The 18,110-nt window shown below is 36.6% G+C and overlaps 1 protein-coding gene across 1 annotated transcript in view; it reads left to right on the plus strand.

Moving 5' to 3' along the window:
- The window catches only part of LOC141286940 (transmembrane protein 132D), a 37,360-nt gene extending 19,885 nt beyond the window's left edge, over positions 1-17,475 (plus strand). Inside the window, exons 4-9 of the mRNA XM_073819070.1 lie at positions 601-790; positions 3,769-3,912; positions 9,747-9,952; positions 12,211-12,475; positions 12,593-12,784; positions 15,290-17,475. Coding sequence (XP_073675171.1) covers positions 601-790; positions 3,769-3,912; positions 9,747-9,952; positions 12,211-12,475; positions 12,593-12,784; positions 15,290-16,678 — 2,386 coding nt within the window. The 3' untranslated portion in view covers positions 16,679-17,475. The remainder of the gene's footprint in view (positions 1-600; positions 791-3,768; positions 3,913-9,746; positions 9,953-12,210; positions 12,476-12,592; positions 12,785-15,289) is intronic.
- Positions 17,476-18,110: the final 635 nt, after the last annotated feature.

The following is an 18,110-nucleotide window of genomic DNA, read 5'->3' on the forward strand; positions in this document are numbered from 1 at the left end:
TCCAAAAGTCATTTTTATGTCATCCCAGTTTTTAAAATAATTGCCTTTCTGGCTGTAAAAACATAGCCATGCATGCATTTATATACAAAAATGCCATCTACACAAAATGGCCATCTGAACTCCTTGGTTCATCCCCAGAGCTTGAAAGCTGTGCATTTTAAATCTAAAATTTGAGACAGATGCATCAGATCAGAGGTGATCCCATGTTCTATCAAAAGCATTATGCTGCACATTGACAGGATTGCACTACCAAGAGATTACAATGATATGGTTTGCTGATTGCTGAAAGCTTCATACAACAAGTTATGTATCTTTTAAAGTCAACATGAAATCAAAATTCAACTTACAACCTACTGCCCTATTTATTTTCACGTTGAATGTCCTATTTTGCTCGGAAATATGTCATTATGCAACTAAAAAGGGTTGTGAATGGCTACAGCGGTATGATCAATAATCAATTATTGACTTATAAGTGCACTCAGTTATTTCAAAGCAAACAGCAACTTGCAAATGCAGCTGTTTGTTTGACTGTTAATCACAGAAGATTAAGAGGCTTTACAGTTCATGATGTGAGGTTTTTAATAGCACATTCTCTTTCAGGTTAAGTAAACTCCAAGCTGTTCTGCAGATGGATTTTGAAGTGGAGGATGTCAGCAGTCAATCAGAGATTCAGGTGATTAAGTGGGAGCTGACGCTTCCTGATGAAGTCAAAATTATGGGGGCGTCTGAAGGCACCATGAGGATCTACACCACTCAGAGGGACTTTGTAGGCCTGGCTCCTCTAGTTATGGTAGGTTTTGTTACTTCATTAACAAGTAGTCTCTATCTGAAATTTCTATTTGAGACAGTGAAGTATCTTCATTACTTATTCAGTGGAATTTTGAAAGACAGAATTGATCCAGCAGGGCACCAGGGGCTCGGCACTGGGACAGAGCTTGTAAATGCGACAAGCTTCATCTGCAAGACCGATCATGTTGACCTTTGGATTGTGTCCAAACATGAGCAGATTTAGGCATAATCAATCAGATTTTCTGTAGCAGCTCTAATATACAGCTGGACACTGTCCCAGAAATCTGAAAACAGCACAGGACAGAAAATGGCCCAAAAAAAAAACTGATATGTTTGCCAGTACTTCTTTAGGAGAGTATACTTTTATTCTGCTTTTTATGTACTTATAAAATATAAAAAAACTGGAACTTAAGTATAAGAAATGTCAGACACACTTTAGTTTGGAGACCAATTCTCATTATTAACTAACTATTAAAGGATAGTTCACCCAAAAATTAAAATTACCCCATGATTTACTCAACCTTAAGCCCTCCTAGGTGTATATGACTCTTTCAGACTTTATAATGGCAGTGAATGCTGTGTTTTTTGAACTCCAATAAAGTGCATCCAGCCATCTATAAAGTGCTTCACATGACTCCTCCAACATTTTTCTTTACAAATCCTTGTATTGTGTTTCTAATTCATTCAGTTTTGTTTTGGGCACGTTTGAGATTACAATTTATAAAGCTGTATATATGGATATTTTACTTACACAAATGCATCGATTAAATTCAGAAGACCTTTATTAACCCTCCCAGTGTAATGTGGAGTACTGTTTTATGATGGATTTTTGCATTTTTATTGGACTATCCATCCAGCTTTATCTAAAACCCCATTCACTGCCATTATAAAGCTTGGAAGAGCCAGGATACAACTCTGATTACATTCGTCTAAAATACGAAAGTCTCATGTGGTTGAGGGCAAAAGTTTACATACACCTTGCAGAATCTGCAAAATGTTAAAATATTTGATCAAAATAAGAGGCATCACACAAAATCAAAGTTATTTTTTTAATGTAATACTGACCCTAATAAAATATTTCACATAAAAGATGCTTACAAATTTTCCACATATTGTGGCACCGTTCAAAAGTTAGTTGAGTCCCTTGTTTGTCCTGAACAGTTAAACTGCCTGCTGTCCTTTATAAAAATCCTTCAAGTCTCACAAATTCTTTGGTTTTCTAGCATTTTTTGTGTATTTGAACCCTTTCCAACAATGACTGAATGATTTTGAGATCCATCTTTTCACACTGAGGACAACTGAAGGTCTCATATGCAACTATTATAGAAGGTTCAAACGTTACCTGATGCTCCAAAAGGAAAAAAATTACACAGGGGTGTAAACTTTTGAACAGAATGAAGATGTGTACCTTCTTATTATTTTGCCTAAATATCATATTTTTTAATTTAGTACTGCCCTTCAGAATATATGTTTCCCAGAAGACAAAATAAGTTACATTTACCCTGATCTTCAAATTCAAAATGTTTTCACCCCCTTAATGCATCTAAAGCATCAGTGAGCATTTGAACCTTCTGTAATAGTTGCATATGAGTCCCTCAGTTGTCTTCATTGAGAAAAGATGGATCTCAAAATCATACAGTCATTGCTGGAAATACACAAAAATGCTGAAAAACCAAAGAATTTGTGAGGCCTGGAGGATTTTTTTTGAAGAACAGCAGGCAGTTTAACTGTTCAGGACAAACAAGGGACTCATGAATAGCTATCACTAAACAAAACAAACAAAAAACAACAGCTGTAGATCATTCAGGTAACAACACAGTATTAAGAATCAAGTGTATGTAAACTTTTGAACATGGTCATTTTTATAAATTTAATAGTTTTTTCCTATGGTGGACTAAATACCGTTTATGTGAAATTCAGATCAGCGCTAAATAAAAAATAACATGCATTTTGTATGATCCCTCAAATTTTGGTAAAATAACATTTCGCAGATTCTGATTCTAACTATGACTGTTGCCTCTGTAAACTCCTTATTTGCTACTTATTAATAGTTAGTAAGGTAGTTGTTTAATTTAGGTATGGGGTTGGATTAAGAGATCTAAAGTATAGTCATGCAGAATAAGGCATTAATATGTGCTTTATAAATATTAATAAACAACCAATATGCTAGTAATATGCATGCTAATAGGTTAATGGTGAAAATTGGTCCCTAAACAAATTGTTACTTGGTACTGCCCCAGTGACAGCCGAGAGTGTGGAAAATCCATGATTTGCAACTTGCTATTGCTCCTTTAGACGGTTTACAGGGCAATGGATTTTCTCATTTCAGAGAGCATTATATTGGATAAGAAATTAATCTAACTATTTTTATTCATGAACAAAACAGTGCTGTTTGATAAGCCTAATGGCAAATTCCTGTTCTCATTTTTAGCAAAACAATATAGATATAGCCTATGCTTATTTTTAATGCATTACATAAAGGTAAATTAAGTGACCTTTGTTTTTTGAAAACCTGTTTCATTTATGTGAGCTGGCATTTTGCATGTCAGGATCTTTGAAGTTCAGAGGTTTACCCCACTAAGCTGGTGTTTCCCATTCACTGGAGTCAATATTGGGAAATGGGGTTTTTGTCCCGTAAAATAATCCGTTTTTGCTTTTCACTTGTTCTCATCAAAAATGACTGTGATTACATCAAATTGTGTCAGCCCAGGTAGTGCATCTCTTTCACAGATTATCTAAATAGATTAACACAGTCCATTCCAACCTAAAATCTGCTTTTGTGTCCCTGAACGTACTCTTTTTACCTGTGAAATGGTGCATAAAAGCATACTGATATTATGACATTAATTTCATCAGTAGATTGCATAGTGTTACCATAACATGTTAAATCTCTGACCTCCATTTGTAGGAGTGCTACAGTTTAAGCTTAGTTCAGTGTTAAGATCCAACATTTAACTTTGATCTCTGTCCCTTATGTAGGACACAGAGCTGTTGAACACTGCCGTGCTGACTGGTAAGAGGGTTACGGTGGGAGTACGAACCATTGCTGTGGAACAGGATGGTTCTGTGATGGACGTCTCTGAGTTTGCTGACTGCAGCTCCACAGATGAAGATGTTCTTAAGGTGCAGTCATTATAATATATTTACTCTTGTATCTCATCATAGATACAACTGCGGCTAATTCACATCAAGCTAATATCAAACGCTCATTCTCTGTGCATGTGCGAGACAGAAATGGGACAATTACGCGATGTTAATTTTCTATCCAGAACTGTTAATTTATTCAAAAAGACATTAAAAATTCAATTCATACAATGACTTGAATGCACCTTTCCTATAATGAGCATGACTTTAATTTCTTTCAAAGGAGAAGTTCACTTCCAGAACAAAAATTTAAGGATAATTTACTCACCCCGTTATTCACATCCAAGATGTTCATGTCTGTCTTTCTTCAGTCGTAAAGAAATTTTGTTTTGTGAGAAAAACATTCCAGGATTTTTTTGGGGGGATCAACAGGTTGAAGGTCCAAAATACAGTTTAAATGCAGTTTCAAAGGGCTCTACACGATCCCAGCCGAGGAATAAGGGTCTTATCTAGTAAAACAATCTGTCATTTTCTAAAAAAAAAAAAAAAAAAGTTATTTACTTTTTAACCACAAATGCTCATCTTGCACTAGTTCTGTGCATGCAGATCATAATAATGTTGGAAAAGTCATGTGTAGTTATTCGTCTTTGTACTTTGGTTCAAGAAGGTCAGGTAGGGTGAAAAACCCTGCACTGAAACTGCAATTTAGACCTTCAGTTTGGACCTTCAACCTGCTGAACATCACTGAAGTCAACTATATGGAAAAAAAATCCTGAAATGTTTCCCTGAAAAACTTTATTTTCTTTTCGACTGAAGAAAGAAAGACTTGAACATCTTGGATGACATGGAGGTAATAAATTATCAGATTTTTTTTTCACATTTGTCATTACCCCAAAGACACAAGATGGATAGATGTGTAAGGTAGAGTGTTCCATAATCCCCAACCTAGGAACTGATTACTGTCACACATTACTGTTTTCTATCAGCTGTACACAAACACATTCTTGTGGCAAAGTCTAGTTTTAGTTGATGCAGTCACTACTGAGCGTTTTCTGTATTTATAGCCTTGCCTGTGTGGTTTTGTGACTTTGGACTGTTTAATCCTTTGAAATATCAGACTATTTAATTTAAGATTAGTTCAGATCATGCTGTGTAACTCAGTAAAACATGATGTTTATGAATTAATAATTCATGCTATTTAAAACAAAAAGGTTATGCCTTGAACAGTATATTTAAAAATGTTTTGAATTAATTACTACAATCTGTATATATCACATGTCATTTAACCCAAAGACAACAGATGGATAGATGTGTAGGATGGAGTGTCTGTGTATGCAATTCATTGTCAGACAGAGGCAAAAGAACAAGAAAGTCTTCTCTTGTGTATGCAACCTCTGCCACTCTTAGAGCCTGTGTTCTTGGGACAGTCCTCTGAAAGTCATTAAGTCACGTTGTGACCTCACTCAAGAGGCCTGTATCCTCTTTGTTGAGGAGTTAATCTGAAAGGACAGCTCAGCACCATACTGTGACTACAGCCAAGATCAGAGACTTAAAAGAACTTCAGCCCTGTCTCGTTCAAGGACAACATCGCTTTCCGGCCTCATTTCTTAGAATTACACAGAAATGCATTTACTTTGATGTCCTCAGTCAAAAACATATCCAAACTTAAACAAGATTAATAGATTATCCATGAGCAAGAAACATGATGAGACTCATGTTTGGAATAGTTTCCCAAAAAATGAAAAGTCTGCCATATTAAATCATGTTTTCCCAAACCAGTCTCCAGTTCACACTGCAAGCTTTAGTGCTTAAAGGGATAGTTCACCCAAAAATGAAAATTTGATGTTTATCTGCTTAACCCCAGGGCATCCAAGATGTAGGTGACTTTGTTTCTTCAGTAGAACACAAACAAAGATTTTTAACTCAAACTGTCGCAGTCTGTCAGTTATATAATGGCAGTCAATGGTTACCAAATCTTTAAGAAAAATAAAAAACATTTACAGACAAAACCAAATTAAACTCTGCGGCTCTTAAGACACATAACAATCGTTCTGTGCAAGAAACTGAACAGTATTTATATAATTTACCTTTGATCCACCGGAACATTCAGCTGTATGGAGCTCGTTCACACAAGCAAGCGTGCAACGTGTCAACGTGCTCTGGCAGTGTAGTCGGTGAAAAGTCAACACTCCCAGATGAGTTTGCACATGGAAACGTAATCTTTTAGTTTTTAATTGGTTGCCAGAATCAGGATAAGCACAAGTAAATACAATTTTGAAAAAGCCAATTTGCACGGTGAACGCGCTCAGGACAGTAGAACGTTGTGATGGATAAAAGGTAAAAAATTATATAAATACTGTTCAGTTTTTTGCACAGACCGATTGTTATGTGTCTCAAGACCTCAATGTATTGTCACGAGCCGCAGGGTTTAATTTGGTTTTGTCTGTATATGTTTTTTTTTACTCTTAAAGATTTGGTAACCATTGACTGCCATTATACGACTGACAGACTGCAATAGTTTGAGGTAAAAAAATTTGTTTGTGTTCTATTGAAGAAACAAAGTCACCTACATCTTGGATGCCCTGTGGGTAAGCAGATAAACATAAAATTTTCATTTTTGGGTGAACTATACCTTTAATTCCATGTTTTACATTTGCCCATTATCAGATTTCCAGCGTGAACAAATCATGGTTCTAAACTGACCCGTAAAAGAACCGCGCAAAAGAACAATACAAAAAAATCTGCCAAACTGCTTCTCAAAACTAATTGCATTTCAGGGGCTAAAATATCACATTAGTGGGGACGCTTCCACCCACAGAGTTGCAAAACAACAAACGGCGGCAGTGAAAAAGTAGCCCTATTCCGTGGGAAAATTGTGGACTTGGCAACACTTGCGCAGTGACTACCTTTCGTAACTCTCTTGATAAATTTAAGCATGTAAAATCTTTAAAGGGACTCTCATGAGCAAAGAATCATAACGAATGTTGATCTAGAGTGACGTGAAAGTCACATTAATTCTGACATGACTGTTCACACTGCACATTGCAAAACACCTGACCTATATCTGATTTAGTAGCAATTATGGAAGTGGCACAAATCGGAATTAAAAAGATCAGATTCCATGTGGTTTGTGCTTTTCACAGTCACTGTCGGATTTGGGTCATATTTACCTGCAGTGTGCAGGTGCAGAGGAAGACTCTAATTGAGCGATTGAGGTGTTCTGTTGTTGGGTGTCATAATGAACAAAGCAGTAGACATTTACTACCAACATCTGAGCTGCTAAAGATGCAGAGGTTTAACGTTACTTTCGTTTTTAAATGGAAAGTGCCAATCCCGATCTACATATGCATCTATCTTCTTGCGAATCGTTCCTGATGCAGCTTTACCCACAGCAGAAGTGAGTATAAGGGTTTTTTATGCATCTTTGCAAATGGCCTTTCTTAATAATGTGCTTGTTGGCAAGTTTCGCCGATAAATGCGGCTAAATGCGGCAAAAGTAAACATAATCCCAAGAGAGGGGCTAGGCAAGCAGAGCTCAGTGGCATTTAAAGGGGCCATGTCTTAAAATGAGCTGAAGTTTTGCAGAACTGATTTTGACAAGGTTAAAGGGTGTTTTTTTTACACTACTATTGATAATTTTTAACCTAAGTATATTAGAGACTTTTCATTAAGACCCTAAAGAATCATATGAACTTGGAAAATGGGCATCCAATGACCCCTTTAAAAACTGTTTAATGTTGTGTGCAGGTCTACTTTTGGGAGTTATCATGTAAATGAAAACATATGGTTTGGAGCATTTATTGTTGCTTAAAGTAATTAAGGTCCAGGAAAAAGCTATCCATAAAGCTCTTCATGTTACCAAGCAGCGCACAGACCAAAAGCCAGTCTAGAACAGCCTATAGACCAATTCAGTCTTTGCAAACAGTTATGAGTTTGCACAAAATTATGGTTTTCAAGTAGCAGTCTATGGAGCCATGGAATAAAAGAATAAAAAAGATGCATTTGTGTTTATATTTCAAAATTCTTGAAATTCCGAGATTATATCTCACAATTCTGATTCTCATAATTAAAAAAAAACAACTCGTCATTCTCTCTTTTCCCCTCGGCTCTTTCCCCTGAGAATTGACAAACTCACTATTGTTGAGTTATATCAAGTTATAAAGTCCGAACTAGAAGATTTTTGCATTTGCAAAAAAAAAAAAAAAAAAGTTATAAATGTTAGAATAAAATGAATAAATTCTATGTAAAATGTTAATAGTAATAGGTTTAAAATAATATGTCATGCTGTAACTGTAGGGCTAATACAATGCGTGCCCTACTAACAGCATATGTGAAGATTATGTAGACATATTGTTTAGAAATCTCTTTCAATGAAATTGTTCTATTATCTATTATCTCTGATTCAGATCAACTCCAAGTTTTTTTTTTTTTTTTTTACCTCACTGGTGAGAGAAATCTGCTCTGGGATGCTTATTGTGCTCAAGAGCATGATCTATTTAAATCAAATGTCATACTAGATACTATTCTTCTTGTTCCACAAGTTGAAAGATGTAGTACACAACTTTGCAATGCAGTTTGCTGAAACTATGGTTTCGGGAAACACTGAATCATTAAACTATGTTGGTAAACAACGTGGCTTTTGGGAAATTCACGAATTATAGACTGAGAGAAAAAATTAAAATTTGCGAAAGAAGACACTTTTAACAAAAACGAAAAAATACAAAAAAAAAAAAAACATGATTGACCAATCAGAATCAAGTATTCCAGAAGGGGGTATAATAAATAAGGCTGTTTACAAATATGTTTCGTATTCTCTCCTAATCTTTCAATCCATCCTTTTCAACATGCAACTACTGTACCAGAAAAAACAATCTTTTTTTTTTTACCTTGGTAGATGTAAAGTTCTGCAAACTACTTCTTTTCCCTGCTGCTGGCTGTCATTTTGGGACACATAGTACGTATAGAGCCTCAGAGGTGCTTGTGCTGTCAGCGCATCAGGCATAAACAAAGACTTCTAGCACACACTTATATTCTAGACAGCATCCAACTGTTCATTTTTTTTATAAAGCAAAATACCTTCAGAAAAACGACGCCTAACCATACAATGCTTATATTACATTCAGTATTTCAATTACATTCAGCACAAATCTGCAGCATTAGTTCCATGCCTGTCGTTTAATAGGATAAAAACCATAAAAACATCTTAAGCATCCATAACCATGTCACTTGCTATCCATTAAACCCTGTATATGTAAATAATCCTTGTGTTTATAGTTGTGCATGTGTAAAACTGCCAATCATCTCAAGCCATAGTGACACATACAGTATACATATTAACCTGTAAATACAGTATATATTCCTTAAACTGTTTATGCTGGGCAAACTTGCTTTTTCACACAAGGAAATGTTGGTCAAAGTCACCCCTGTATGCCTTCCTCAATGTTGTTAAAATTTAATTGCATCATAAATTATACAATTGATTTAATCATGTGGCGGCATGCATTTGCTAAGCCCATGCTGAACCGTGAAGTGACTTTGAGACTCAATGCCATGCGTTATATTTCAAATGTGACAGGAAATGTCTAAAGGTTACATTGAGAATGCAGCATACGGATCACAGATACTTTCAAGTCGAGTTCATTAAAAAGGAAACAACTACTAAAGCAATCTCAAGCAGTTGAAAAAACTGTAAACACTGATCTGAACCTAAATTATACTTGGTCTCAAAAGTCATGTTTTTACTGGGACTAAGCACCAACAAATCCTCTTACACAAGTCCGTTCAAATCCAGCAGAACATGAAAACTACAGCGTGAACAGCCTGTTCGTTCAGAGTTATAAATAACATAAAACAACATTTTTGGATGCCCTCAGGTGTCCGACAGATGCGATTTTGTCTACGTGAATGGAAAAGAAACCCAGGGGCGACTGCGGACGCTGGTGAACTTCACCTACAGTTACCTGAGCGCTCAGCTGGAGATGAAAGTGTGGTTCCCTCGTCTGCCGCTGGATATAGAGGTGTCTGATACAGAGCTGAGTCAGATCAAGAGCTGGAGGATTCCCATTATGTCCACGAAAAGGTACAAACACACAATGACCGCATTTAAATGCACAATTTCTAGTTAACTTACAATGCATTTAAGTGTCCCGTCTGTCTAACAAAACTAAAACAACACCAGTATTACAAAATATATAGTGGCGTTAATGGGAAGACTAATTTGAAAAAGTAAGTAAACAACTCACACACTTAGATATACCTACATTGTTACTTCAAAATGGCATGAAAACATGATCTGTGAGTTTTTAATGAGTAATTAGCTTGGTGAAATTTAAAGTAAATCTCTGTCTGTGACCAATATTTACTGAGCTTTGATGACCGATGATCCGAAAAATTCAGTTATAAAACAGTATATAGTTACCTTTTAAAAAGAACAGTTGAACATATGTTTACAAATAAATATATATAGTATAAATTGTTACTGCCTTGAGTTATTAATTTAGAAAAAATGTAAAATGCTTAAAAACACTAACTGAATGACATTCATACTTGGCTTTAATAAATAGATAAATGTTCTATAAAATACAGTTGAAGTCATAAGTTCCTCACAGAGTCTGCAAAATGTTAATTATATGACAAATAAGAGGGAACATACAAAATGCATGTTATTTTTTTATTTAGCACTGACCTGAATAAGATATTTTACTTAAAAGATGTTTACATATAGTCCACAAGAGAAAATAAGTTTCATTTATAAAAATGACCCCGTTCAAAAGTTTACATAAACTTGATTCTTAATACTGTGTTGTTACCTGAAGGATCCAGATATTATTTTTCATTATTATAATTATTATTTTTTATTTTTTTGGTGATAGTTGTTCATGAGTCCCTTGTTTGTCCTAAACAGTTCAACAGGCCACTGTTCTTCAGAAAAACTCATCTGGTCCCACAAATTCTTTGTTTTTTCAGCATTTTTATGAATTTGAACTCTTTCCAACAATGACTGTATGATTTTGAGATCCATCTTTTTACACTGAGGACAACTGAGGCACTCATATGCAACTATTACAGAAGATTCAAACGCTCACTGAGCATTAAGAGCCAGGGGTGAAAACTTTTTGAATTTGAAGAAAAGGGTAAATTTAACTTTTGTCTTATCTTGTATTATAGGAACCATGTAAGTATCTTCTGTAGCTTCTGAAGGGCAGTACTAAATGAAAAAAAAAGATATTTAGGCAAAATAAGAAAAATGTACACATCGTTTTGTGTTCAAAAGTTTTCACCCCTTGCTCTTAAAGCATGGCGTTACCTTCTGAAGCATCAGTGAGCGTTTGCATCTTCTTTAATAGTTGTGTATGAGTCCCTCAGTTGTCCTCAGTGTGAAAAGATGGATCTCAAAATCATACAGTCATTGTTGGAAAGGGTTAAAATACACAAAAATGCTGAAAACCCAAAGAATTTGTGAGACCTAAAGGATTTTTCTAAAGAACAGCGGGCAGTTTAACTGTTCAGGACAAACAAGGGACTCACGAACAACTATCACTAAACAAAACAGCAGTGGATCATTCAGGTAACAACACAGTATTAAGAATCAAGTGTATGTAAACTTTTGAACGGGGTCATTTTTATAAATTCAACTATTATTTTCTCTTGTGGACTATATGTAAACATCTTTTATGTAAAATATCTTATTGAGGTCAGTGCTAAATGAAAAATAACATGCATTTTGAATGATCCCTCTTATTTTGGTAAAATAATTTACATTTCGCAGATTCTGCAATGTGAATGTAAACGTTTAACCTCAACTGTACATTGGTTACAATAACAGGGAATAATCAGAAATTTTCAAGACCTGTATAAGACAATAGTTATGTACTATAAAAATGATTGCGTTGATTGTAAAGATCTCTGAAAAGAGAAAACATAGCATAAACACAATCCAATTGTGAGAGTTGGAACATTATAGCCAGAAAATGCTTTTACAATTTAAATCCACTTTTTCAGACAGGGTCAAGCAGATTATGAATTGTGGAAAAAATGTGAATAAGATTGTGTAAGGTTATGAGTAGTTTAAATACTGTTGCATAATAGATTACATGGGGCACAAACATCCCCTCATTAATTTTAAGTATGATCCAATTAGTGTTGAATGCATGCTCATGACTGTTCTGCACTTGTCTGAAGGCATTTTAAACATTATTCGACTTACATAAAATATGTGTGTGTGTTTTAATTTCCAAATGAGGCCTTATCTAAGCTACTATGCAGATCATGAAAGGTGGCAGATGGAGTTACATGACTAAAAATAGGTTGTCAGTAACATCTCTATGTCCCTGACAGCAAACCAGGCTGGAACAGTGAGGAAGAGCGTAAGGGCCGGGGATGTATGCTGCAGTTCCAGCATGCTCTAGTCCGAGTGCTCACACACTTTGTGGCAGAGCAATCAGACCCTCGGGAGCCACAGGCCTTCTTCCTGGGCTCTGATTGGCAGGTGGATGTGACCAGACTGGTGCGGTACTTCCTGAAGGTGGAGGACACTAATATTGCCCGTCTGCAGGCAGGCAGGGTTCTATCAGGACAAGATGTGGGCACCACGTCTATAAAGGTAAAATTGGATCTGTTGAGTTTGGCCTACATACGACAAGAGTAATTGAGCAGGCCACACATAAATCAGTATTGATCTCATGCAGGCCTTAATAACCAGGTGTCTCCCATTGTTAAGGTTCTGTCTCCGCTGTCAGACTCCATCCTGGCAGAGAAGACTGTGAAGGTTGTGGATGATCGAGTAACCATCACTGAACTGGGCCTGCAGTTGGTCAGCGGTCTCACACTCAACCTGCAGCTCAGCACAGGAAGTAACCGAGCCATCAGCGCAACAGCAACCACACAGGAAGTGCTCAGCAATCCTAAACAGGTAATTTAACAGCACTTTCTTAACTAATGCTAATCGAAATTTAGGGCATCTAGATATGTCTAAAACACTGATTTATTTGAATTTGAAAACTTTCAAGCAATAAATGTTTAATAAAATACAATAGTGCTTTCTGGTCCTCTAATCTGATTGGCTAATAGGAGTGCAATATTATTGTCACACAGTACCCCAACAGCCGTTTCACCATTTGTAATTGTATCAACTTCTCAGAGCGAGTGTCATGGCAAATACCCAAATCCACTATAATTAAAAAAAAAAAAAAAAAAATACTGTTTTCGTGTCACAGAATGTAGTTTAAAGAGGTTTTCAGGCAAGAATGGTTAAACATGAGATATTATTTGTTTTGGGTAAATCTAATGGGCGTTCTTTGGTCTCATTAAACTGTTATTTGTTCCAGAGCAAATAGTTTTGGCAAAATCTCATCATGTTTATGTAAATTCAATGCTGTATATCAGAGCGCTGCCTGCATACTTTTGACTGAATTGCCTAGCAACTTCTATGGTGCCTGTTTTTGTTGTTTATTAAATATTATTCAATAAATAATATTTAATTTAAATAATGGTAGTATTTAATAATAGTGTTTAGTATTGAGAAACAGTGCATGTGTTTGTGATGGTGATTTTAGTTGCATTGTTTTACCATTAGATGGCAACAGGCTGTTTTTACGAATCAGAAGTAAAGACTTTTATATTGAAAAATAAACGCTGTTTTAAACGGAAGTTATTTTTACTTTAAACTACAGCTTGACGCAGCTAACAAATGCACTGATCATCAGCACTGAAATCACCCTTAACAAATAAAAGAATGTTAACGTTATGACAGATAACACTTTCCTTAGCAGACATTTCTTTCCTCAACTAATGTTTTATTGTGAATATGAGATTGAGCTGAAGCATCAGATTCAGGTAATCACACTTGCTCAGTCCATCTCTCTCTCTCTCATAATACTGTACTCCACATAATACAGTAAGCTTTTAATACAGTAATACAATAAGCTTTTAATGAAACAACTCAATGTTCTTTCGTCACTAGTTCTAAAGTGACGTTTTCGAATTAGCAACAGAGGCTTTGGCTCAGCTGTTAAACTGCGATTTAAATCTAAAAACACGTTCTTCCCCCTCTTTACATCTCATATCACATCAGAAAAGCATTTATTTTTAATAAAAATTAAGGAAATAATTGAAAAGTGCTGTTTTCAATTAGTGTAAATAGAATACATTTATTGTAAATAGCACTTAGTGTAAATAGAATCTAACAGCTATTTATACTTAGTATAAATAGCATCTATTGCTATTTACACAAGGTTCATACAGATACTGTAAAATGAAAATTCAGGACTTTCATAACTTTTTTGATTTTCAAGGACATCAGAGATCTCACTTATCGAATGTCTTCAATTTGAAATTCTTAAAAAAAAAAGAAATAGATAAAAATATACTAATCAAATGGCAAAAATGAAGTAAAGCACATGCAAAGTATTACTACTAAAGTATTACAAAGTATACTACACTACTACTTTTACTTTAGTAAAACAATGGTTAATTTTCTTAAGGGATTTGTATTTGTGTATACTTTTTCTTTGTTTTGCCTTTTAACTGTACTACCGTAATAGTTTGATGTTTTCTACTGTTTAGGGAAAAAAAAAATCAGAAAAAAGAGATTAGCAAAATTGCTCCAAAATCCTGATCTGAAACAAAAGATTTGTGAACCTGCACCAAAGTTCCGATTTATTCGTGATCCACGCTCTGAAGTTCCAATCTGAATAATGATTTGCAAACCATTAATCCAGATCAGGAAATGCGTATTGCAAATCATTTGATTTCGATCAGGACTTCAAATCGTGTATCGCAAATCACTCACTTCGCAAAATGATTAAAAAACCCATTCTGATCTAAATCAAATGATTTGCGTTACACGGACTGAAATTCCAATCTGAATAATGATTCACAAACCATCATTTAATATCAGGATCGTAAATCATCTGACTTATATTGGAACTTTGCGTATCGTGAATCATTTGATTTGAATCATTTAATTGGCAAAATGATTCACAAATCAAATAAATCTGTTCCTCTTACTACTACTACTACTACTACTTGCTTAGCTCAATTATTTTCTGACATTAACTGAAATAAGCGAAAGAGGTATGATGTCTTTTGAATTGCGTTAATTTTGCGTGAAAAGATATGTGCTTATTGAAAAAAAAACACTTATTTCATAGAAACATTGTCTTTCAATAATTCAAGCCCTTTTCAAGTTAATATTCCTCTTTATAAATATTGGTATTTTCAATGGTTGTCCAGGCCTTAAATATCAAAAACTCAAATTTAAGTATCTCAAGCACTTTAAGCACATTGTACGACTACGAACCCTGTTTATACTTAGTGCAAATAGCCGCTGCCTTTGTTTTATAGTGTCCTTGTTTCACTTTATATGTGCAAGACAAAATTCAGGACATGGCTAAATTCAGTTTTTTTCTCATTGCAGGAGGCAGTGTTGAGCTCCTGGCTCCAATTTAGCGATGGCTCCCTCACCCCACTGGACATTTATGATCCTGCTCACTACCGCCTGGCAGTAACATCACTGGATGAGGGTGTGATCTCTGTGCAGGACTCACCTATGGCTATAGTTGCAGAAGGTGGAGGCCAAGGAACACTGGTGAGAGCCGAGATGACCATTTGTGAGGTCTGTCAGAAATCCAAGCGCAAAAGCACTTTAGCTGTAGGCACTGGGAGCGTAACAGTAAAGTTCCAGACAAACAGCAAACGTCCTGAAAACGGCAGCATTAACAATAATGACATGGGAAACAGCACAGGACTATTTGCTGGTGCCACTGGGAAAGACAACAGCAGTGGGCGTGGTGATGAAGGAGAGGAGGCAGACTCTGAAAAGAAGCTGCAGGAGCCAGAACAGATTTCGAGCAGAAATTCAGAGTCTGAGAGAGAGGAAAGTGCCTTGGTGAAGATCACCACCACAGCCAAGTCGACAGCACGAGACTCAACCGTTGGCAGCATCGCAAATGATTTAGGAATGGGACGGGCTAACGATGCCTCGGCTGGAGTCAGTAGACCTGGGAATATTTTAAACAGTGGAAATTTCTTTAGTACGGGAAAAGCTGGTAACGATGGTCGCACAGGAGTTTCCTGGAATAGCAATGAGGTTCCTGAGGGTTCGATGTTAAGCACTGGGAGGGCTTCTGGGAACTTAGTGAACTACAATAACTACCCTCCCCAAGTGGAAATCCCTAATCAGGAGCCAAAAAACGACTATGGAGATGATGATGATGACGACGATGATATTGATGGACCACTGTCAAACCGTCCGCTTACGGACCTGGAGATTGGGATGTATGCATTACTAGGAGTCTTCTGCTTGGCTATCATAGTATTCATGGTAAATTGTGTATCATACCTGGTCAAATTTAGGCACAAGCAGACGCCTGGTCAAGTTTCTGAGCAGACTGGTCACCGGCATGACTGGGTATGGTTGGGAACAGATGCTGAGCTGGTTATGAACGTCACTGGAAGCCCGTTACAGCAAGACGCTCATAATACATCTGTGATCGACATAGGACCCAATACAGAGCCTTGCGGTACTCTCACCCGAAGGACCTCTTGCCAGGTGTCTTCTGTATCAAATGACTCTAATGTTTCATGTGTAGGATCCCCTACAGCAAAACCAGTCCGAAGTGAATCCCTACACTCACCCACTAGTAAGAGGAAAAGGGTCCAGTTTACCACCTTCACATCCTTGGATCGGCAAAGTCCTCCCAAGACTTTACCACAAGAGAATGGACATGGAATTAACTGGGTGGGAAAGGAGGACAATTGTATGACACCTGAGGTGCCAGCTGCAGGGTCTTTGCAACAGCTATGATTGTTGACTCACATGCAGCCTGATTTATGCACCCATAATGTATATCTCTATACCAGGACTGGGCAACTTTGGTCCACTGTCCTGCAGAGTTCAGCTCCAACATGTGGTCACCTGAATGCCTTCTTTCTTTGGAAAAGTTGTTCTGTTGGACAGTGCTACACAGAATTAGGGTCATGATAATCAGTACAGCTTCATGGCTTTCATAAGTACAGGTGTGTACAGGTGTGACATTTTCTTTGTGACTTCTTTGTCCTGGAGGGCCGGTGTCCTGCAGAGTTTAGATCAACTTCCCTCAACACACCTGCTGGGAAGTTTCTAGTATGCCTAATAAGAGCTTGATTAGTTGGTTTAGGTGTGTGTAATTGGGGTTGGAGCTAAACTCTGCAGGACATCGGCCCTCCAGGATCGAGGCACCCCCGTTTGTGAAAGATTGATTCTGCCTTGATTACTGATCATGATAAAAGGGAAAGAACACAATCTTGCTATTTTTGAGTATTATTAAAAGTACCCATCCTCCCCGTCCCAAACTAAGCTTGTTTTTTGTCTTTCTCAATGAGTTTTTCATTAGGGAATTTAAAGATTTTGAGAGAATAAATTGTTATTCTTTCTCTTGAGCCAAACTCTGAGATGACGCTTCATTACACTGATATCTTCTGTTTGACTGTTACTCTGCATTTTTCCATTTTTTATACAAAATCGCATGTGATTATTGTACAGATAATAAGATCTCTTTGTTTGAAGATATTATAACACCCTGCATTTGTATGTAAAGTCAATTGTTTCATTTTCCATTAAAAAGCCACACAATAAGGCCATGTTTAGTGTTTTGTGCTATGAAAAGACATAGAAACCATTTCATTATTAATGAATGGTGTTTTTGTAGGGGTTCAAGTGAGTGGCGCTGAAACCCTGTTGTAATTGTTAGAATGGCCAAGGATCAGCCATCTCCACGTAAAACTGATCGTGCAGACCAAACCATAAGTCATAGAGACTTCAAACTTGGAGGGATGGTAGTACTCACACCATCTACAACGTCACCAAGGCTCGCCCCAATCGGCCTGATGGGCGCACTACACTACAAAATCACTTATAACTCTTAAACCAGTTGCTGCAGGCTCAAGTGTCTTATGTCATTGGAATCCTTGGCTCACAAAAATTTTCATGTATTTTGCATTTTTTGTAAACATACTTTTGCAAACTAGTTGTAGGTTTTTCACCCGATCAGAACCAAACCAGTGAGGGAAGTTTCTCTAGAGAGTGAATATCAGTAACTATCAAAAAACCTCCATCGGAAGGACTGCCTTTACTAAAACGGCAATACCTTGTGAACGGAATGAGATCTCTTCGCCAAACTCACAACACGTATGTGAGGCCTGAAGTCACATGAACAAAATTCATAGAGCTTGGCCACTTGGTGGCACTATAACACCGT

The sequence above is a fragment of the Garra rufa genome, chromosome 15 (genome assembly GCF_049309525.1).
Source record: "Garra rufa chromosome 15, GarRuf1.0, whole genome shotgun sequence".
Taxonomy (NCBI): domain Eukaryota; kingdom Metazoa; phylum Chordata; class Actinopteri; order Cypriniformes; family Cyprinidae; genus Garra; species Garra rufa.